General features: G+C 36.1%; 1 protein-coding gene across 4 annotated transcripts in view; it reads right to left on the minus strand.

Moving 5' to 3' along the window:
* Nucleotides 1-23,483, minus strand: part of LOC306855365 (fibulin-2-like) — a 66,756-nt gene that overhangs the window by 25,756 nt on the left and 17,517 nt on the right. For all 4 annotated transcript variants that reach the window (XM_079394021.1, XM_079394020.1, XM_079394023.1 and 1 more), the window contains exons 3-6: nucleotides 9,073-9,175; nucleotides 7,705-7,831; nucleotides 6,942-7,131; nucleotides 932-1,138 (exon numbers count right to left, since the gene is read on the minus strand). In XM_079394021.1, the coding sequence (XP_079250147.1) occupies nucleotides 932-1,138; nucleotides 6,942-7,131; nucleotides 7,705-7,831; nucleotides 9,073-9,175 (627 nt within the window). The remainder of the gene's footprint in view (nucleotides 1-931; nucleotides 1,139-6,941; nucleotides 7,132-7,704; nucleotides 7,832-9,072; nucleotides 9,176-23,483) is intronic.

Consider the following 23,483-nt stretch of genomic DNA (forward strand, 5'->3'; position numbering starts at 1 on the left):
ATAAAATATAAAATATTTGATGAAAATTTAAAACTTTAATAAAGTTAGAAATGCTGACTTGGCAACTAACTAAAATAAAATAAAATAAAATACACTAAACAAAACTATAATTTTAAAGTACTAAAATGGCTAAAAGTACAATTGAAATTAAAAATAAAATCTAAATAAAAATATCAAAAAACTAACAAATGACAAAAGTGCATACCACAATTACTAAACTTTTAAAATTAAAATGAAACTATAAAAATAAAAAATAAATCTAAACATTAAGAAGGACTATAATAGTATATAATACTGTTGTAATACTGATAACATGAGGTGTGAGTAAATATTTTCACTTTTGGATAATGTATGATGGCAGTTTTACTTCATTTCAGCTTTATGTACAATCATGTATGTTACAGTATTTAATGAATGGATATTATTCATGTGGTTCCTTAGAGTTCAAAGGTTTGAAAAATAATATATCAGGACGTCTAATTCACTGACTCATCATAAAAATCTTCACTCGATTGCTGTATGTACAGGCACGCATCTAAAGGCACTCACAGCACACAAAGAGTTATCTGAGGTCATTTTGAATCCAGATCAGATCTAAGTAACACACACACACACACATACAGTGCAGACAGGATGTTGAGCAGGTATTAAGATTAATTCCCCTATTTAATGCAGGACTGATAGTGTGTTTTGAGTGCATAAAGATGAGGCTTGCATTTGCTATGTTGTATACAGAAGCAGATCTCTGCTGTGAAAATCTATGAATAACATAAACCCTGCAGGTTCTCGACAACTTTTATGGATATCCAAATAAGATATTTCATTGAACTACACCTGCTTAATTTAAAAATGGTTAACACATACAAAACTGTATCTATATACAGTAAGAAACAAATACATGGGTTTTTGTTGTATACTGAGCTAATCTTACCTGGCTCACAGGTGTGGCCGTCCAGCAGGAGTGTGTATCCAGGGTGGCAGGCGCACAGGTAGGAGTCACGAGTGTTGATGCAGGTGTGATGGCAGAGCGGTGCGAATCTCTGGCACCTGTCATCATGCTCCAAATCGTCCAGTGAATTAGTTGCAGGATCCACATCCCCAACAGACAACGCTTGCTTCGGAAACTGACTGTCTGATACTGAGGAAGAGGAGAGATAGTAGGTTTAAAGGCTGATATGGTTGTATATCTCTTGCATGTGAATCTATTTACATTACTTGCTTACCAGTGAATCCTCTGCAGTGAATGGGTGCCGTCAGAATGAGAGTTCAAGCTACTGATAGAAACATCACAGTAATCCACAAGCAATCGACACACATTCAGTCCAGGACTTAACGTCTTGTGAAGTGAAAAGCTGTTTTTGGATTACATGTGGATTACTGTGATGTTTTTATCAGCTTTTTGAACTCTCATTCTGATGGCACCCATTCACCGCAGAGGATTCACTGGTGAGCAAGTGATGTGATGCTAACTTTCTCCAAATCTGTTTTGATGAAGAAACAAACTCATCTTCTTCTTGGATTGCCTGAGGATGAGAACAAATTCAGCAAATTACAACTAATCCTTTAAACTTTGTCTGAAAAAAATGGAAGTAAATTAATTAAATATTTATATTAGCCAACACAAATAAATAAGAAGATCTCTACTACTGGCTTAATTTTAAAATGAGGATTTAATGAAAAACATTTTTTAAAAGCGTGATTTAAAAAAAATTAGAAATGCAATGTTAATTTTACATGGTTTCATGTGTATTTAATAATGGTTTAGGTTTTATTTAATAAACTAACAAAAATACATGTACACACCTCAATAATTAATTCTTAACCTAACATTTTAAAGTAAAAAAGTATTTTTACATTTTTCATTGGAGTGCTACCATTTGATGTGAACCTGAACTAACCTTCTCATATCATAAAAAGCATAAATTGACTGTTATTTTGAGAGACTTACAGGCTTTGACTCACAAAAAGCGTTTGATTTGAAGGGCCCTTTGAAGCAGTTATTTTTGAGCACTTCTGTCTGGAAAGACACTACAACAACAGCTGCTATGATTGTTTTCCCTTCAAAAAGCCCTGAATAGTTATCATTTATACCATCTGAAATGGCATGACACTCATTAGCATCTACAGGGGTCCTCTCTGTGATATTTAGTGTTTTTTTTTTGGGGGGGGGGGGTACTTTTGGGAAAGTGATTTGCAGGAAAGTTTCTTTAAATATCAGTAATATTTTACAGCCAAACTCTTCATTTTTTATTTACATTATTTATAATATATTTTTTAAATCAAGCATTTTTGCATTTTTTCCTCCAATACAATCCAAGGATCATGACTCCTATATTTTTACTTAATGCCCCATAAAATACAAAAGATGTATTCAAGACATTGGGTCTTATTCATGAAACAAAAACATTACGAAGAATTAATTTCTGTGTAAACTGTTTGTAATACTATTCTCAGTAAGTAATCTTAGAATAGTTTTGTGTTCAATAGATTTCAACATAAAAAAGCATCACCTCATGCATTATTTTTATCAATGATATATGCATCGAGATGAGACTTTCTGCTATGCTGATTAATCGATACTGTTTTTCAACTGAACTTTTTTAAATAATACATTCGTCATTTAATAACACATAATGTGATTCCACTAGTGTCTCTGGTGAAGGATAAACCAGATGTCAACCAGAATGACATGGCAATGAAGGACTACTTGTACATAAACAAAATACATATTAAAGCAATACGCCAGTCAGCATCTGTCATTTCACTGCCGCCAGCTGTTCCTACCACACCCTCTATGTCCTCCATCTGCCAATCACCTCCTATCAATCCCAAATCCACATTCACTGAATTCTACATAACAACGGACAGAGTTAATGAACAGGCTTTCCAACATCGCACAGCAATTTGGCAAGGCGTTCGACTGACTTGGCAATTAACGTCTGCAGCTAAACATAATAAACAGGCTCGGCTTCACCTTACACAACATGCTGGTGTAAAGTAAATATTTCTCACAGTCATTAACTGAACGTAAATGCAATGAAGGGAGAAAGAGATTAAACATTTCCGTTATAATTAATCACGTTACGGGTGTGAGGTGGCAGGGGGCCTGAGAAAGCAACCCTCATGGAAATAATTACCTCTCAACCGTTTTTGTATCGCCTAAACCTTTGATGCAACCAAGAGGGCTTACATAGTTAGCAATAGTCTCCTTAAAAAGAGAAAGAAAAGGCATCTCTGCGGGTCCCTCTATGGAGGTAATTTAATTGGACCTATTTTAGCGTTCTATCATCTGTGTGTGCACCACGAAAAGGAAATAAGTCAGCCCTAGTGTACTGACTCGGCCACAGCTAATCTCACCTTGCCTCAGGACATCAGGGAGGCTCCTTAGAGGAAGCAAGGCACTGGGCCAAAGGAATGTGCCACTTGAGACAAAGCAAGAGGTAAAGTCTGGGTTTTATGTCTCATTCAAAGGAATAGTGACATGGGTCTATTGACTGGGGCTTTGCTGATAACTGCGGGAGTGCTAGTTGAGCAATGAGCGTCTGCCATTACACTGATATGGCACTATGGCTCTCAGGGTGATAGAATAAAAGCCAGGACAGTGTTGGAAAACTTTATTCAGCTGTAAGCCACAAACAGGTTTAACGCACTTAATTAAACCGAGGGAAATTTCCAGAGAATTTTTCCAGCACTGCTTATGTTTCTCTGATAAAGTTTCAAAACAGTATTAAAAATATTACAATTTAATTGTATTAAACATTATTATGCGTTTAATTTTAAATTCTTGGCTTTTTACTAAGCATGGCTTGGGGTTATATACAGTGCCCTCCATAAGTATTGGAACAGTAAAGAAAAACAGTAAAATTGCTCTGTTGGCTGTGGAGTCAAGACATTTGCAAATATGATTCAAAGATGAATATGAGACAAAACTACAGAATCACATTTATTATTAGCCGTTTCAACACATATGTTTTGCCAACTGAAAAGAACAGCACTTTTAGAGTTCATCTACACTCATTGATGTGAGCATAAGTATTGGGACAGTTGACCATAAGGTGGATATAAAAGATTAAAAGCTATTATTTAGTTGCAGATCCCTTGCACACAATCACAGCAGTGAGTTTGTGACCCATAAACATCACCAGACTCTTGGTCTCATCCTTTGAAATGCTTTCCCCAGCCTTTAATGCAGCCAATTCCAATTGTTGCTTGTTTTGGTGAGTTTCTGCCTTTACTCTCCTCTCCAGCTGGTGAAATTCATGTTCAATCGGATTTAAATCTGGAGATTGACTTGGGCAATCTAAGACTTTCCATTTCTTTGCCCTTATAAATTCCTTGACTGAACTGGCAGGGTGTTTTGGGTCATTGTCCTGATGCAATATGAAGCACTTCCCAATGAATCTGGTGGCATTTTCTTGAATATTGGTAGGAAAGATGGTTTTGTACCCTTCCAAATTCATTCTGCTACTGTCATCGTACATTAAGTCATCAGTAAAGTTGAGAGGGCCTGTTTCAGAGACAGCCATGCATGCCCATGCCACGACACCACCTCCACCATGCTTTACAGATGAGACTATATGCTTGGGATCATTGCAGTTCCCTTTTTTTCTCCACATTTTTGCTTTCCCATCACTTAGATAAAGGTCCATCTTTGTCTCATCGGTCCATAAACACAGTTCCATAACCTTTGTGCTTTTTTGCAAACTCTAATCTTGCCTTTCTATTTTTGGTGCTGGTCAGAGGTTTGCATCTTGCTGTGTAGCATCTGTAATTCTGTGTAAAAGTCTCCTGAGGACAGTAGATTGTCAGAGCATCACCCCAGCTTTCTGGAAGTTGTTGGTGATTTTACAGACACGTCTTTTAAGATTCATTTTTACAGCTTTTATGGTTTGTCGGTCATCAACTACTGTTGTTTTCTCAGCCAATCAGGTCGTTGTTGGTTGCTGGTGTCGCTGGTGGTTTCCAAACTCTTGATTTCTCCATGCCCTTTGTTTTTGCTAGAGCTCTAACTGACTTCCTCTTTTCTTTTAGCATCCAAATTGCTTGCTTTTCTCTCAAAGTCAGCTCCCTCGTCTTCATCCTGGTTTGTGTGTGTCATCATCGAATGCAAGATTCAGAATGCAGAAGTAATGGATATAACTGATACGACACATTCCCTGCTTTTAATATCTGAAGAATTAATGCAACAGGACACAGCTGATCACTTAGAAAGACCTGCGAGGCAACTGTTCCAATACTTACGCTCACATCAGATAGAGGGATGAAACTCTAAAAGTGCTGAACTAGCTGGTAAAACATCTATGTGTTGAATCACCCAATAATAAAATGTGACATTCTGTAGTTTTGTCTCATATTCATCTTTTAATCATATTTGTATATGTCTTAACTCCACAGCCAACAGAGCAATTTTGTCTTTACTGTTCCAATACTTTTGGAGGGCACTGTATATATATTTTTAATATATATATTTTATATGAATTTTATATTTTTATATTAGAGGCCATAAGTTAATAATAACACATTAATTAATAATTAAAAAATACATATTTTAAATATAAGTAATATAAAATATTTATAACTACACAGGCAGGTAATTTTAAAGATTTATTTTCATAAAGATGTTTTGACTTAAAACAAAAAAAAGAAGAAAGTAAAGTAGAAGAGAGAGGTCCACATGCCAAGACTCAAACTAGTGCAACAGTGTACTGCCAACAAGGCTATCAGTGTTGACACAAGGAGGTAATTTTAGATTTAAAAAATCAAAAAAGTATTGCAAGCATTACAACTTACATTATACATTTTAATGATTTTTTTATTTTTGCCTTTTTCATTAAACATGGCTTTGGGATATCTCTTTATATATTTTATATATTTTATATTAGAGGCCGTTTAACAAGTTAAGAAAAAAATATATATTTTAAAAATAAAAAATATATTTTAATTTAGAGTACCAAGTTAAATAAACTATACAGGCAGGTAATGTTAGAATGAACGAACGAACAAATAAACAAATAAAAGCTTGACTCAGTTCTTTGTTTGTGTGGGTCTGGATCTGAATTTTATTAACGTATTCCCAATACAAAAGGATCACGTGAACAGCCATTTTCCAAATTTAAATTGATTTCATGCAATGAGATCAGGTTAAGACAAACGAATTGCGTTTCATTACCTCATTTTAATAAATGAAATTTAAAAAGTACACAGTCTATTCCTAAAGCTAATATCAGGTCTTTTCCTAGTGTAAACATATAGCACAATTCACAGGATGAATAGAAATCCAAAAAGAGAACAATGTTTCCACGCAAATCCTGCCAAAATTAGAGAAAGTAGTCAGCTGAAACATTTGAGACAGAAGGAAAGTTTGCTGGCACGGGGAAAGAGGCAACAGCCTGCTTTGCCATCTGCTTCTGATTCAGCCCAGCTTGCCAGCATCTTTGAGCGTTATACTGAATGGTAACCTGACACCTGACCGATCAGCTCTGGGCATCTTTCTTTCCTCTGATCCATCAATGTCAACCTCTCGGCCAGCAGTGTGACGAACCTGAATGTGAAACTGAATGCCAAGACACAGCCAGACTTCAGACGCTTCCAAATATGATTCAGGCTTCAAAAACAAACAAGCACAATCACAACTGAGGCTCTGATGTTAATATGAAGACATAGACTCAAAAGTCACTGGGATGAAGAGATAACTGGGACATTGTGTTGAAAAAGGCAGCTCAAAACCGAGACATTCCAGGTTCTCGTGTGGTTTCATATCACATATGAAATCTCCATCACAACGCTTTCTTGGCATGCCAGCCCGTCTAGATCGATTTGTCAAAATAAAATATATGACCTCTCACTCACCCCAGACTCCAACCACTGGAAATCAGCCATAAACTACAGGTTACACATTGAAAACCATGCATTCAGCTGTAAGAAAAAGACAAGTATTTCACCTCTCTTAGGAAGAATGGTCAGTTGAGGCCTCTGTTTTTTCTTGATCGTAGGCGGAGCAAGACCCTCCTCTTCCTCCTCGCAGCAGGTGAGGAAGACGTGTCCGCAAGGGTAGCTCAGGTGCTGATGCACTTCACAACCTTTACCTTCCCTTCGCAGACGCAGTCCCAGCGCACAGCAGTTACAGCAATCCTACATGAAACAGCATAAAAGAGAATTGAAAATTGTCCTAACCAGTCATGATGTGACTGCTGAGCAAAAAGTCATTTGCTTAGCAACAAGTGCTTTCCACACTAAAAGTGAAAATTGATGTCATGTGATGTCATGCCAATCAGAATTTTTTTTTTGTCACTTTATTTTAAGGTGCTATTTTCGCCATTAACAAACCATTAACTATAACTTTTGCCTCAATAAACTCCTAAATTGCTACTTAATAGTTAGTAAGTAATTATAAGGGTTAATGGAATTTCACTGTGGGAGGTAAAAGTAGAAATATAAAATATAAAGACAAAATGTCTTGCTTGTTTAGACACAAAAATGTTTAGATTTTTGCCTGGACATGTAATATTCAGCCATTCACATGACCAGATATAGTATTCAGTAAATAATTTTAAATTGCCAAAATAATGTCTGTTTCTAAACCAGATGAATCCCACAGAGATTATGCATCATTAGAATTTTTCTGTCATTTTTTGTGGTCTCTGTGGACTGTTAAAAACAGTCATTATTTTGCAGTCTGTTTGATGTCACTATTTAAGATCTTACCGTTAGGGAATCTTCTCCACAGAATGGGCTGTTTCCCTCACAGGCATGTCCGGCCCTTGCTGCATTCATGCCAGCCTGACACCTGCTGTCTCTCAGAGCACCTGAACAGCACTGCTTCTGGACAACACTTGAACAAAGCAGACAAAAGACATTTTAACAGAATTTAATACCTGATTCTAAAACTAAGGATGTCAAACCAAGGCTGACCCATCAGATATATTTAATGTTATTTAGAGCAGAGGACCCCAGGGGGCAGCAAAAAAGAGTGCTAGGGAAAGGTGTAAAGTTTTTAATAAAAATAGCATAAACAAAATTACAGTTCAGAGTTTGTTTGTTTTTTAATTAAGAAAGCACCAAATCATCATAATAGAATGATTTCTGAAGAATCATGTGACACTGAAGAGTGATGGCTAAAAGAACAGTTGTAATTATATTTCACAATATTCCTGATTTTATTTTTGATATTACTGTATTTTCTGCCTTAGTTTTTGAAATAATTTTGTTATGCTCACCATTTCAAAATCTTACCAACCCCAATTTTTTACAGTAGTGTATATATTATATTATATTATACACAACTAATTTATTTTTTATAGTAAAAAACTGGGTGTTTAAAAAGTAAATATCAGCCTTTTATATTTTAAGATGGGGGCTTGCTCATACACACACATATTTAGGTGTCCATGTCACCAAAGGTTTTAATACCCCTGGTTTAAAGATACCACAGATTTAGAAAATACTGAGAATTTAGAATTCAATCAGCAGTAGTCTTCATACATTTGCATGCAGAGAAGATTAATATGGACTATTCTCAGTCGCCCTGCTTATTGTTTGACTGACTACTTAAAGAAGCTCATGAGCCACACACAACTGGTCCTGTATCCTATAACTTTATTAAAGGGATAGTTCACCCAAATTGCTAATTCTTTTATCATTTACTCACCTGCAAGATGTTCCAAAACTACATGAGTTTCTTTCTTCTGTTGAGCACAAAAGAAGATATTTTGAAGAATGTTGGTAACCAAAGAGTTTACTGTAGCCATTCACTCACATAATGTGAAAAAAAAACCCACTATGGACATCAGCGGTCACCAGCAACTGTTTGGTTACCAACATTCTTCAAAATATTTTCTTTTGTGCTCAACAAAGGAACGAACCGCATATACAGGCTTGGAACAAGTGGAGGGTGAGTAAATGATGACAGTATTTTCATTTTTGAGTGAATTATCCCTTTAATTTTTGTGGTCAGTGGTTTTTGGGTCACTAACATATACTTTACTGGTCAGAGGACATATAACGGCAAATAAAATTGATTCTGTGGTGTACGGAAGAGCATAACCAAGGCATAGAAATGGTCAGCCAACTTACCCACACACAGAGTTGAGGTCTTCTGTTTTGACAGGCATATGGTTACAGTGCTGGTTCTCCTCTGCCCATTTCTGCCCGTCCACACAACAGCTCTCCACCAGTCCTGGAGGTCAAAGCACCAAGAGGACACACATCTCACACATCACTTTTATATTACATAAACCAGCCAAATGAATAGAATGTTCTGACAAGAAAAGGGTAGACAAATTCAGCAATGATAGAGCCTTTGTATAAAGGAAAACAGAGACCGACTCGAAGCTGATGGGACACAGTCATGGTATGTGCATCATCATAGGCGTCATATCATCATAGGCGTCATTAACTCAGCCTTCAAATATTTGACTTTAAAAAGCACCAATTTCAATAAGCCAGCTATTGAAAGTGAGTTCGAGGAGCATATCCGCCTGATCTTTTCAATAAATTGTGATACAAAGAAACAAGAATTTAGTAATGACTCATTTCAACACTTGACATTTTGAATTATTCATCCCTCTTTGTGAATGAAGGTCTGAATTAAATTACGTGTATAAAATCAGCTCGCTAGGGTGATGGATGAAAACCATATAAATGTACTCAAAAATACTTTTCTTGTCAGACATACTGTGAATCGGCTAAATGAATTTTATATGATTAAATCTCATTACTTCTATGAGTGCAGAGAGTATATAAATGTAGACGGGGCTTGATAACCTTAAGTACAAGTCTGACACGGGTTATTTCCTATCAGACCATAAGAGGATAATAAAAAAGCTTGCTCAGGTGTGAGTCTTAAGGCCCCAGCAAACGCTAATATTCAGGGCAAATGTTTGGTGTGAATAGAAACAATGGATTCCCATGGAGTTATTCACTACATGAGTGAACCATCACCTGCAAAAGAAATAAAAGTTGACACAAGGACTTTATTTTGTAAAGCTTATCATTGCTATTTCATGAATTGCTTTGTGTGTCATAATTATATATTTAATTGTAATGCATATAGTGGGGCATGCTGTGTTCAGTGAAATATATAGTATATTTAAATAAACGGTATATTTATCCTGGGTAAAAACAGTGAAAATGTTGTTGAATATCTTTTTGTTGACAAAAAAAAAGGCTCTCAAATAGTTACAGAACATACATGTTATTATATATTATAAGATTATAAAAATATATCTATATATAATTATTCTGTTTTATTATAAATAATTATTAATAATGAATACTTTTATGTTAATTTTCCCCTGCTGTCTACAACCCAATTAAAACGGACATGTCCCCCATTTTGGTGTCTCGACCCTCCTGCTTTAAGTTATGTGTTTATATAGAAACTGACTTTTTACCAAGTTTTAATTTAAACAAATACACCCTGAGAAATATTCAGTGAAGAGAAAATTGCGACAACTAGCCCCTATCTCCTCTATAACAGACACATTCATAATCTATGAATTTACTTGGAGAAGATCTGATTGTAAAATCGCTTGAGCGGTGACATGAGGCCCAGAGCTCTCTGGGATTCCTGGAATGCTTGACGGGTCACAAGCTGCTGTTCCAGGTGACTTTTTGAACTTTGTGATAAACTTCCATCTGTACTAAATGTCTTGGAAACAATAGGGCCCCTAAGCTATTTATAGTTAATCAGTGGACAGACATAGAAGTAAACAGAGTGGAAGGTCTGATTGGCTTTCATGTACAACTAAAACATACGAATTCAGTCAAATGCACATCAAATGCAAATCTGTGTCTGCAGAAGTCACCGAAAAAAAGCTTGAACAACTGAAACGCTTGTCATTCACAGTTCTTCACACCCCTTGTCGGTTTGTTTTTAAAATATTTTGGCTAATGTTCGCACGTGCCAACAACCACATAATTCTGTCAGCTCTGCTTTGCCATTTTAAAATAGTCAACTACAGCACATTTGATTTGCATGGAGCAGTAGAAATTCTGGCATAGATAAAACATCTGAAAAACTGATTGTTCTGATTAAATCAGACAAGTAATCATCAACAAAAAGGTCACTATGTAAAATCTAACTCAGTTCCCAAAGCCCAACAGAATACATTTTTGCTGCATTGTGCCCCCCCCCCCCCCCATACTATGACAAATCCCTCAAGTTCCACAAGCAAAACCATAAAAAGAATGGAGAAGCACCATATGTTCTTAGTTTTCTTTGCATTGTGAGTGCAGTAAGTCTTGTGGCATTTTCACTTTCTGTGTGAATAAAAAATTGTGTGGCACAGGAATCTTCCTCATACCTGCTGTATATATTAAATACAGCAGAGGAAACTGTAGGTTCTCCAGAGTCAAAGAGTGACTTGAAATAAGCCCACAGAGCATTAAAGAAAACAAAAACTGACAAAACAACTCAAGTCTCACAGCAATCAGCTAAAAAAAATTCTTCTTTCCTGTTTAACTTTCACAGCCATAAAACGTGAGTGTGTTGTATTGGGGTTTGTTTATTTGTACAAGGGCATTGTTATGTTCCTTCTTGGCAATGGGCACCTTGACACCATAAAAGCGGGTGGGCTTAAAGGGATAGTAAACACAAAAATGAAAACTCGGTCATCATTTACTCACCCACAAGCTAAACAGTTTCGGCTCCCATTGACATCCATTGTATTTTTTTGTATTTAAACTATCTTATTTTGTGTTCAGAAGAAAGAAAGTCATTAAGTTTTGGAAAGATATGAGGGTGAGTAAATGATGACAAACTTTTTAATTATGGGTTGACTATCCCTTTAAATGATGATTCTTAACAGTGGAATATGCAGCTCCAAATGAATGGTGAAATCTGTAAATGCGCTTTTCAATAAAGGCTCAGAAAATGTAACACGTGTCTCTCATTAAGCCCAGACTTATTTCGCATGAAGGCCTTGTGCAGTGAGTTAAACAAAGTTAATGTTTAGACTTTGACTTCATTAAAACATCCATCTGAAGGATTTTCTTCAAGTATGTTTTCAAAAGCCTAAGAGGTTGCTGATTCTTGGTATTGATCTTGAAGCTTGCCTGTAACGCATCCCACAGATAACACATGGTGATAAATGTTCACTTGAAGGGGTGAGCGCTAAAATGAGAGCAGTTGCCATTGCTCTGTTAGATCATCATTAGGTCATCTGTAAAGCAGATGGTTACAATACAAAGCGCTCTTCAAAACAGGTCCTCTCTGAGCTCGACAGATTTAGCTTTTTCTTTCGGAGATGGTCACAGAACATCTGCAGGATCAAAACAAGGCAGATTTGTGAAAGCCTTGGATCGAATCAGTGAACAGTAGGTTGGCAGTTTAGTAAATTGCCAGAAAAGTTTCATAATTTCAGTATTCCTTAAAATATCATTGATTAATCAACATTTTTGAAATACAGCAGTTCAGTTTGTAAATCAAGCTTTGAATTTATTATTTTAAAATATATATATTTTTTTTTTATGTACATATAAATAAATAACCAGCATTTAATTAGAAAAAAAAATTGTAGATAATATGTTTTATTTATTTAAGTAAAAGAAAATCTGGTTAACATTTAAAATGCCTTTAATGTTTTGTTCACATTTGTTCAACAGCAGCTCTTCAAGACACGTCAACCACAAACCTTGTTAGTCATAAATTCAAAACCACCATTCTAAAAAAAAAAATCCATTAGTGATTCCCAAAAGTACTCATGGCAAATTAGCTTAGGTCGACCTACAAATTGACGTCAAGGCTGAACAGCTCTTTTGGGTTTCACAAATGCCATAATCAGCCACAAAATGCAGATTCAGTCACCCTAATGATCTCATTTTTAATCTTCTCAAAAGCGTTCATGGCCCACTGGCATTCAATGACATATCTGTGATGACGAACTTGAGGTCATAAGTTGAACTTCAGTTAACCGTATGCCTCTTTGACTAGTCATAGAGTCACATTTTGACCTCTTAGTGGAAATTGTCAGATCTTTCTGGGACACTACGTTGAAGAGCTCTTGACTTTGGTTATTTACTCCCAAAGCAGACAAGGAGAGATCCATTGTTCATTCCCACAGAAAAACAGATGTTAAACAACCAAAATATTTATTCTGTTTTGTTTCAAACTGTTTCATCAAATGGCACCAATCAAATCTTTCCTTTCCTGTTTGAGAACCTCTATGTTAGTTAGAAAAGACAAAATATGAAGAAACATCAACATTGTGCATGCATCATTATGATGTATTCCATATACAAACAAAGACTGTACATCATCAGCAAGCCGGTGTTTTAAGAAAACTGACATTTTTCCTGTTGTTTGGACTTCAAACACAACACTGAGGAACTATACACTTCTAACAAGACCCAGACACTTGCGGTGGAGCTCTGTGGAATGAATTTAAATATGGTAAAATAAGTATATTTTCCAATATATAGAATAAACAAACCAACATAGTATAGGAGACGCATATAAAATCTCCAGGACTTCCTAACATTAAACATGACGACTATTCAAAATGATTCAAAACCTCACTGCATACTCTGAGGCTAATGACAAATGCCACTTCACAGGGGACACGATTTAAAATCTGAGCACTCTGCTTGGTTGTGACATCTCAGACAGTTTTAACAGTGACAAATACACTCCCAAACACTAATGCAGGGCCACTAGCTTGCAAAGTACATCACTTTGACATTAAGCACTAGAGGGGCATTGAACACTGGCTTTATTTCTGGCTGCATTTCAGCACAGGGCCCCAAACGTAAATTTTTCCATGTACTACTAAATGTGCAGCATACTCATAGCTGTTTTTTTTGTTTAATAAACAATATCTATGAACTAAGCGCTTTGAACAAGTGCCTGAAGCGTTTCAATTTTAAGCGAGCATGCCAAGCTGCTCTCCGCTTATGAATGAAAATTGATTTCTTCTAAATTAGTAGACTTATTCTCACATTACCCCTGTTGAGTGGTCTCCATTTTTTTGTTTTTCTAAATCAACTAATGGAAAAGCACTGCACAAATAGGTTTGAGAAAAAATAACAGTGGCTTGCCATGGAAATTAGACATCGACATAATGCAAAATCAATACCATGATATCTTCTGGACATCCCTTTCTATTCTGTCATTATAATAATTGGCGCACTTGTAATGGCAAATGGTGCTTCATACTTTATCTTATAACTCTGAGCCGCATATGAATTCCTTATTATTTTTGTTACTCTTGCCTATGAAAAGCAATATCCTCTTTCTAAGTTCCCCTTTAAGCAAAAATTAATAAATTATTTGATTAAAAAAATCATAGAAAAAACAAATAGAAAAGAAAAAAACACCACATTTATGTATATAAATAATAAAATATTTTTTTTTGCATTCAAAAGAATTTGAGTAGGCCTCATTATTTGAGTCATTAGAAAGCTCTTTGCTTATGTTAACTCTTTTAAAATGTGTAAACTTATGTATATAACAACAACCAGCTTTATTAAATTCAGCATCTCCTCCCGTCATTCTTCTGTAAATGACACAATACTCAAGACATCCTTTGATAGTTGCACTAAAAGCCTTCAGATGCATAATGCATTTCCCGGGACAAAGAACTCCCGGGCTTTGTTGGTTAAATTCTACATAAAGTCTCTTTGTTTAACAAGTCTAATCTCTTGCAGTGACCTGTATCCCCATCCGGTTCTCTGCACTCCATCGAGTTGTTCGCGTTGGGTAATCTATCACTCTCAGGAACACGTCAACACGATTTTGTGTACAAAGGAACATCCAGGAAATAGGCTGAGGCGTAGCTGGCATGTGTCAGAGAATTGTGCATTTCTGCTAATATAAAAGAGCACAAAAAGGAATTAATCTGGAGTCCTGCATTCCAGCACTTGAATTCCAGGTCAAGTAATTTCCTATTCTGCTAAGTGAAGTGAAGTGAAGTGAAGTGACATTCAGCCAAGTATGGTGACCCATACTCGGAATTCGTGCTCTGCATTTAACCCATCCAACGTGCACACACACAGCAGTGAACACACACACACCGTGAACACACACCCGGAGCAGTGGGCAGCCATTTATGCTGCGGCGCCCAGGGAGCAGTTGGGGGTTCGGTGCCTTGCTCAAGGGCACCTCAGTCGTGGTATTGAGGGTGGAGAGAGCGCTGGACATTCACTCCCCCCACCTACAATCCCTGCCGGCCCGAGACTCGAACTCGCAACCTTTGGATCACGACTCCAACTCTCTAACCATTAGGCCACGACTTTCCCTTAAGCGATATCACTGCTAATGTCACACAAATGGTTTCTGCATACTACGCAGTAATAAACTGAATGATTTAAAGAATGGACAAAATTTGAGATATAAAACCCTTAAACAGAATGGCTAGTGTTGTCGGTGATACAGTAGGTGGTCAAAGTCTTACTGGTCAAAGTCAATAGACATATTATCAATAGGCAAAGTCAAAACATATTTAAAATATAAACAATATTTAATATATAATATAAAAAGCATATGTATAATTTTACAACAAAATATGCCCATTGTTACATATAATAAAATAACACATATAATAGATAATACTTAAAATATAAATAATATAAAAGTAAGCATATACTAATACCAAACACACAAAATCAGTTCTATAATAAAAGCAGACAAAGTCATCAACACCAGCACAATGACTCAGCAGATGGAATTACATTACTGTCATAATCTGAATCTTTAACCAATAATCTTTTAATTTCCTGGGAACTATTACTGTGTGGCGCAGTGCTGCACCTGCCATAAATGCAACATCCAGTAAAATGATTGGATCTGGACAAATCAACAGCCTAAATAATTTCAGAACTATGAATCCTCCTCCAAAAATATGCGCTACCATAGTTTGTAGACATTTCTGGAAAGACATAGCAATATGAGGTTCTTTCTTCCGCCAAACACAAAAGATATATTTTGAAGAATGTTGGTAACCAAGTTGCTGGTATGGATGAAAATGCTGTAGAAGTCAATGGCTACCAGCAACTGTATGGTTACCAGTATTCTTCAGAATATCTTCTATTGTGTTCAACAGGAGAGAGTGATCTGTTTTTATTGGGCTGACCTGCTACTTGTAAAGAACTAGCGACACACATTATAAATTACACCATTTTGTTTCTCATTGAGCCACAACTGCAGAGGAGATCTAAAGACCAAGGTTAGCCAGACTCTTAGTTTTTTTATAATGAGAGGCTTGAGTGAGCTACTTCTAACACGATTATATTCCATCATTATTTTCAGAAGTTGAGACTATAATGTCAGCCACTTTTGTCTGACCTCTTATACGCATGACAAACAAACCCTTTGTTAGGTTATTGATTGTAGAAGATAAATCCTTGCTAAGAGCGCCATTGTTCCACATTGTTGCAAGAGATCCCTATCTTAATTGCTGTTCAAAATACAATCAACTCCCTATGTTGATTTCTCATGGCATGCAGCTGATAAGTGATTTTCCAAAACAGACCTTTCACTTACTAACATCAAACTCAAAATGGTTGCAAGTATCCATGAGAGCCTGAGTTTTGCAAGCAATATGCAGAACGGGCATAATAAGGTGAAATGGAAAACATAATGCAGAATAAAGAAACAAAAAAGGAGGAAAGCCCCAAGCATGCCTGCTTGTCCAACTGTATTCCCAGATAAACTACAAAAAACTTAAATAAAGCAAAGGCAGAACTGACCAACAAGTCAAACTTTGGTGTGAATGTGCGTGAAATTGGCATCAGAAAATGTGGCATTATTCACTCCCCCCAAAAAATCTCATATGGGGTTTGTATTTTAAATGCCCTGCTTCAGAGGCTTTCTTGAATATTTTTCTTTCAGAAAGAGTCATGGCAGCTTTTCTACTCTGTCTGTCAGCTCAGAATAGAGAATTACTCACATATTTCAGGGGGAACCAAAAGAACCAAAGGTGCAGAGAGAATAAAGGGCAATTTCTCAAGGACAGTAAAACATTAAAGGGATAGTTTACACAAAAATGAAATCATGTCATCATTTACTCACCCTCAAGTAGTTCCAAACCTGTATGAATGTCTTTGTTCTGCTAAACACAAAGGAAGATATTCTGAAGAATGTGGGAAACAGAGCAGTTCTGGGGCACCATTGACTTCCATAGTATTTTTTTTTCCTACTATGGAAGTCAATGGTGCCCCAAAACAGCCTGGTTACAAACTTTCTTCAAAATATCTTGCTTTGTGTTCGGCAGAACAAAGAAATTCATACAGGTTTGGAACTATTTGAGAGTGAGTAAATGACAGAATTTTCATTTTTGGGTGAACTATCCCTTTAAGACACACTGGCAAAAACCCAAACACACAAACCTACTCATATTTCCTATAGCAAGTGCTACTTGAACAGAAACACATGATTGGTCAGTTTTCTTGTGCTGGTACAAAAGAGTGCACTTGAAAAAAAAATACGGGATGGAGACCTTCTGTTAGGAAAGAACGGGTTGTGAATTTATGGACGATTTTTGGTAATTGCAGTGTTTTCTGAGGCATTGTGGGCCCATGGGATTTGAGAAATCACTTCTGCTGAGAGCAGCACCCAGTCGCCTGGCTTCTAGAAGCAATAACTGGACCTTTTCAACCGTTCTGTGAAATGATGTATTCTCACGGTGACTTCAAATCATCCTGTCACGCTAGGCATAAGGACAGGGTTTAATAGAGCATCTCATATTTCTCCCAACTCAAAAGGCCCTGAACTTTTGGTTTTTCTTCATTTCATACCATACTGATATAGAAAATTCATGCCAATTACAAAGACTGCAGCCTGTAATTTTCTGGTATGATAAAATCTCTGTGCTGTAATGTCATAGGCTGATTGCTGCTTGCCAGAAAGTTTTTCATTGGCTTAAAGTGGAGTTCTATGGCTTTTAGTTATTTTATTTCTGTTCACTTTGAGGCTATGCAGTTGTGTACTTGACTAAATGAACTTTTAGCAGATATACCACCCAAAAACAGCAAGGATTCATGAAATTGATCAAAAGTGACATTAAAGACATTTATAATGTTACAAAAGATTTGTATTTCAAATAAATACTGTTCTTTTGAATTTTTTCAAAAACCCTGACAAAAATGTCTCCACAAAACTATTAAGCAGCACAGCTGTTTTCAAAGTTGATAATAATAAGAAATGTTTTTAAGTACCAAATCAGCATGTTACAAACCGAATTCCAGAAATGTTGGGATGTTTTTTTTTCATTTGAATAAAATGTAAACTAAAAGACTTTCAAATCACATGAGCCAATATTGTATTCACAATAGAAAATAGAGAACGTAACAAATGTTTAAACAGAGAAATGTTACACTTTTATCCACTAAATGAGCTCATTTCAAATTTAGAGAGGCAGAGTCTCTCAGAAGTAAAGATGGGCAGAGGCTCTCCAATCTGTGATAAAAAGTGTGTGTCTCCAGTGTGTGTAAAAAGATTGTGGAATACTTTAAAAACAACGTTCCTCAATGTCACATTGCAAAGGCTTTGCAAATCTCATCATCTACAGTGCATAACATCATCAAAAGATTCAGAGAAACTGTAGAAATCTCTGTGCGTATGGGACAAGGCCGAAGACCTTTGTTGGATGCCCGTGGTCTTCGGGCCCTCAGACGACACTGCATCACTCATCGCCATGATTCTGTCATTGGCATTACTAAATGGGCCCAGGAATATTTCCAGAAACCACTGTTGGTAAACACAATCTGCCGTGCCATCTGCAGATGCCAACTAAATCTCTATCTTGCAAAAAGGAAGCCATATGTGAACATGGTCCAGAAGCACCGTCGTGTATTGTGGGCCAAGGCTCATTTAAAATGGACTTTTTCAAATTGGAAAAGTGTTCTATGGTCAGACGAGTCCAAATTTGGCATTCTTGTTGGAAATCACGGACGCCGTGTCCTCTGGGCTAAAGAGGAGGGAGACCCTCCAGCGTGTCATCAGCGTTCAGTTCAAAAGCCAGCATCTCTGATGGTAGAGAATTCTACAACTCGGGTTATAGAATTTCTGAAGGATCATGTAACATTGAAGACAGAAGTAATTGCTGCTGAAAATTCAGCTTTGCCATCACAGGAATACATTACATTTTAACTTAGGAAAGCTATTTTAAATTGTATTTTTGATTAGATTAATGCTGCTTTACGCATAAACAACTTCTTTCAAAAACACTGAAAAATCTTACCAACCCAAAATGTTTGAACAGTACTGTATAAAATAAAAAAAGTGATGTTCCTCCCACTGATACCACCTGACCTTGACTAGCAATACAAGTAGCAATGGATCATGACTGACTTTAACAACTATTGGCAGGAGCTTTGCATGTCATGATGTTTTTATATTTCTCTGTTTTTGATGTTTTAAACAGTATATTTTTCTGAAAGACCAGTAAATGACTTTGTAATGTGTGAATGCACAAAACAAATCCATACAATATAGGATGTGAAAATTCAAAATCATAAAGCACGTGCCAATCCAACTCTTTCTTATGGTCTAGATACACTGTGTCAAGAACACAGACTTTGTCAGGGGACGTGACACACCCTTGATTTAATTGTATTTTTCAGCTCTTTCAGCTGTAGCAAACAAGACAATCTGGTCCCACTCCTGTCCAATATGAACAAAAAAACACCAAGAAGCAAGCTCACATTCAGCTCAATCTTTCATATACAGGCCAAAAACACTGGAGAGAAAAACATACTCCACAATAGACTCTGACACTGTTGTAATATTTATCACAAAGGAGAAATGTGATTGACATCCACTGACTCTCACAGTGATTTCTTTTGTGTGATTCTGGGCTATTCTGATGTTTCAGATTATGCTGTTGGAGTCTCTGTTGGACATTTAATCTCCAAGCTCTCCTCCATCAGACAACACTATATGGCCTTGTGTGTGTCCTTGATGTCAGATGATTGATCATTCGTGTCTGTGGACATATTATTTACCTCATCTACATTATTCAGCAGTAGTTGAGCAATAAGCATAATAAAAACGTGAATTTCTATGGTTTTTTTCCATGGAAACTAGGCTGCAAACATGAGTCATTCACAAGGTGTCGCACGTATGATGTCACCATATTAGCATACGACCACCCCCATATTAACATATCATTTAAATATGAATGGTTACTCTGTATTCAGCAACCTGCAGTAAAATTACAGTAATATTGTGTTATATTATTACAGTTCTTTCATCATCATCTTCAGTGTAACATGATCCTTCAGAAATTGTACTAATATGCTAATTTAGTGCACAAGAAAAAAAATTATTGCTGCTTAAAATTTTTGTAGAAGCCATATATGGAAACCATAACCTTGGCTGACATTATAAGCATACTTCAGGGGAAAATAATAAAATGTTATAAAAAGATGGAAAACATTGACCAAAGAATAAAAAATATGATAAACAAAATACATAATAATGAAGCGTATCTTGCTTATTTTACTTTGAGTGTCTTCTTGTATTCAGAAACCTTTGGCTGCAAAACACAAAACTATTATCTCTAAAATATAAAGACGTCATATTCTGAATCTGGATCTGCATGCATTATGGACAGAAAGAACTCAGTAGATATCTTATTCATGGACGAGTGTAAGAGCCAATCATCAGCAATTTACATTGGGCAGAATACAGGCTTTGAGGCTGACAGGCAAGATTCAAATTAATGTGCATTTCAACACCATAAAATCCACTATGCATGAGGATCGCTGCCATTTATCTAAGCTCAAACTCATATTTTCAAGGATGCAGAAAGCATTCATTAGCCACAATGATCTGTTGGTTTGATTCCATATGTTTGGGACTCTGGCTAAAACACAGAGGCCATTCACAATCTTTCTGGCATCAGCTCTTGGGAAAAGCAGCCAACATTATTAAAAGGAAGTATCCATCTTTCTAGTTTAAACATGGCTGATTTGTTAAGAGGGAATAACAGGAATTTTAATATTCAAGTAATACATTATTGGTGACGAGTTGCATTGTGTTGCCATATGAGCATTTGATGCATCACACAACTTTAGTAGTTTGTCTATGTACATTATATTTGTAAATTTTGATTTTATTAAACACTTCAAATGATGAAATAAGTATGGATTCAGCAATATATCTTTTCAGATATAAACTGAGTTAGAAGTGAGTCTCAAAGATGGGATTTTGAAGCTAGAAATGTGACTTCTGTCCTGCACCACCAAAATGTTATGTAATGACATTCTCAGAGCATTATAAATATGTAAATGGAAGATATATGTATATGAACAGTAATTAAAAAAAAAAAAAAAAAGATTGTGGTTAATTTAGTTATTATTCCTGTTGACATCTTATTGAAATTGAAGTTAAACCTTGGTTAAAGTAATGGAAACACATTGAATACTCTACCATAGTGATATTTTAATGCAGTACAAGCATGATGTTTTGGTGGTACAGGATGAAAGCCACTAAAGTTATGTTTCCTTATGAGGGTGTGTAACAAATCTGAGTACAAACTTAAATGTAGACTCAGTAAGTGTCAGCCTTGAGGGGAAAAATAAATATCCAGGGCCCCGTCTTTATCATTATCTCTGTATGGCTCTGAGTCTCTTTAATTCTTAAATGTGAACCGAGCCTAGATGCATTTGAATGAGGAGAAGACAGGATCACAAATCACTGCATTACTGCTGGCAGTAAACATTCAGATGTAAAAGAGGATAGCAACAAAGTGCTAAGGCTCTTTGGTATAGCAAGACAACATGTGTGCACATTCACACATATTAGCACTAGCATCTTTTCATCCCAACCAAATAGGAGACCAGTGTTTGGTCTTGTAGTTTGATTTTGATTCATATTCTTGATTTCCTCCACAAATTCCATTTTCGACCATTCTGATCATGCTTATAGTCTGTTTAAAATGGTGCATTCGTGTGATTAGCATATTATGCTTATAGTGGAGCTCAATCTTAGAGTGAGAGAACACAGATGCTCCGACTTCCAAAATAAAAATGGTTCACATATTCCAGCTGGAATTACATCAAATACTCTCCTTTAATAACTGCCTTGGTTCAAGGAGAAATTGATCAATAAAACTTCACGGCAGACAGTCCATAAGCCCTTAAATGCACGTTTAACTCCCCTGTCCTATGTTTTAACTTTAAAAACTTCTATATATTCATGCTTTGGATTTTGCCATGGCTTAACGGGGCTAAAGCAGTTTTTCCCATCTTTTTAGTCACAAAAACATGGTTCCTAATAAACAGTTTCCCATTGGGTGATGCTTATCTCCACTGCATAGATTCATGATTGGAGGGTGAGATGCATCATGCAACACAAACAGTCTAGGCTGCTGCCTCTGAACCTCTGACTTTAAATTCAGTGCACATGTTGGTAATGCTGGTATGCACAAAACGATAAACCGCTTTCCTGCCAAACATATTATCAGTACAGTATGCCTCCACTTTCCCTGATTATCATACTCATGCATTGCAGAAAGGCAAACTGTTGATAGCTCCAAGTGTTTCTATCCGGTGAGAGCTGTTTATTTTGAGCAATGGCCAACTGGCATCCTGCAAGATAACTAATTCCTCTCCTTATCTAACTAATTGAGCAATGTTGCCTTTTGGTTGAAGCAGACTTGTCACAGAGATCTGGACTGACCCTTCCAGTCTAAGATTTAACTCTTTACTATTATCAGGGAATCCATTTGACTGAGAGGGGAAGCTTTACAAGCATTACTTTAGAGCTTCTTGTCTTGGTCACAACAAAAATAGCAGTTCACTAATCTTACAGAGACAAGCTGTGACCGTGCCTAAACAATGAAAGCTAGACAAATCGGTCTGATCTTGGCAGCCAAACAGTAACAAACAATAAGAAACGAGGAGTAATTTGATGCTATTCAAAAGGTTACATCTATCAATGTTATGCAAAAAACAGTTCTAGAAAAACAAGAAACAGAAAAATGCATAATTTCATAAAACTTCTGGAATATAATCCTACACGGGTGAATGTGATTAAAACATGTCCAAGTCATATTTCACTCCAAAATCATATCAAATAAATTACTGTACCAAAAGAAAATAAAGCCTATTATCAAGAATGTTTGCATTGTGACATTATTTTCATGACAAATAAACATACTCATATTCCAAATTCTCATTACTGTAATGCTTCCAGATTGTTTACAGTTGAGTTTATTTCAATAGAGATTCTCTTCACATTCTCATTATTATAATACAATGATTTTTTTTACTGTCTTGCAGTAAAGGTACTAAAAGAAATACCACTATGATAACAATTTTTAAATACTTTACAATTTAAATCATTTATATGTAATATATATTATAGTATGTAAAAATATAAAGACTAAATTATTTCTTCCTTGTAATTTTGCAATGAAATATGACCTTGGCATGTTCTTGTCATTTTCACCCACTGTATTGGATTTACTGTCATAGTCCAATATATTATTATAACAGCAAAAAATGTTCACTATTATAGTCTGGCCTCACCACCATCTGGACCT

This window comes from Barbus barbus (assembly GCF_936440315.1).
Source record: "Barbus barbus genome assembly, chromosome: 35".
In the NCBI taxonomy this organism is placed as follows: Eukaryota; Metazoa; Chordata; class Actinopteri; order Cypriniformes; family Cyprinidae; genus Barbus; species Barbus barbus.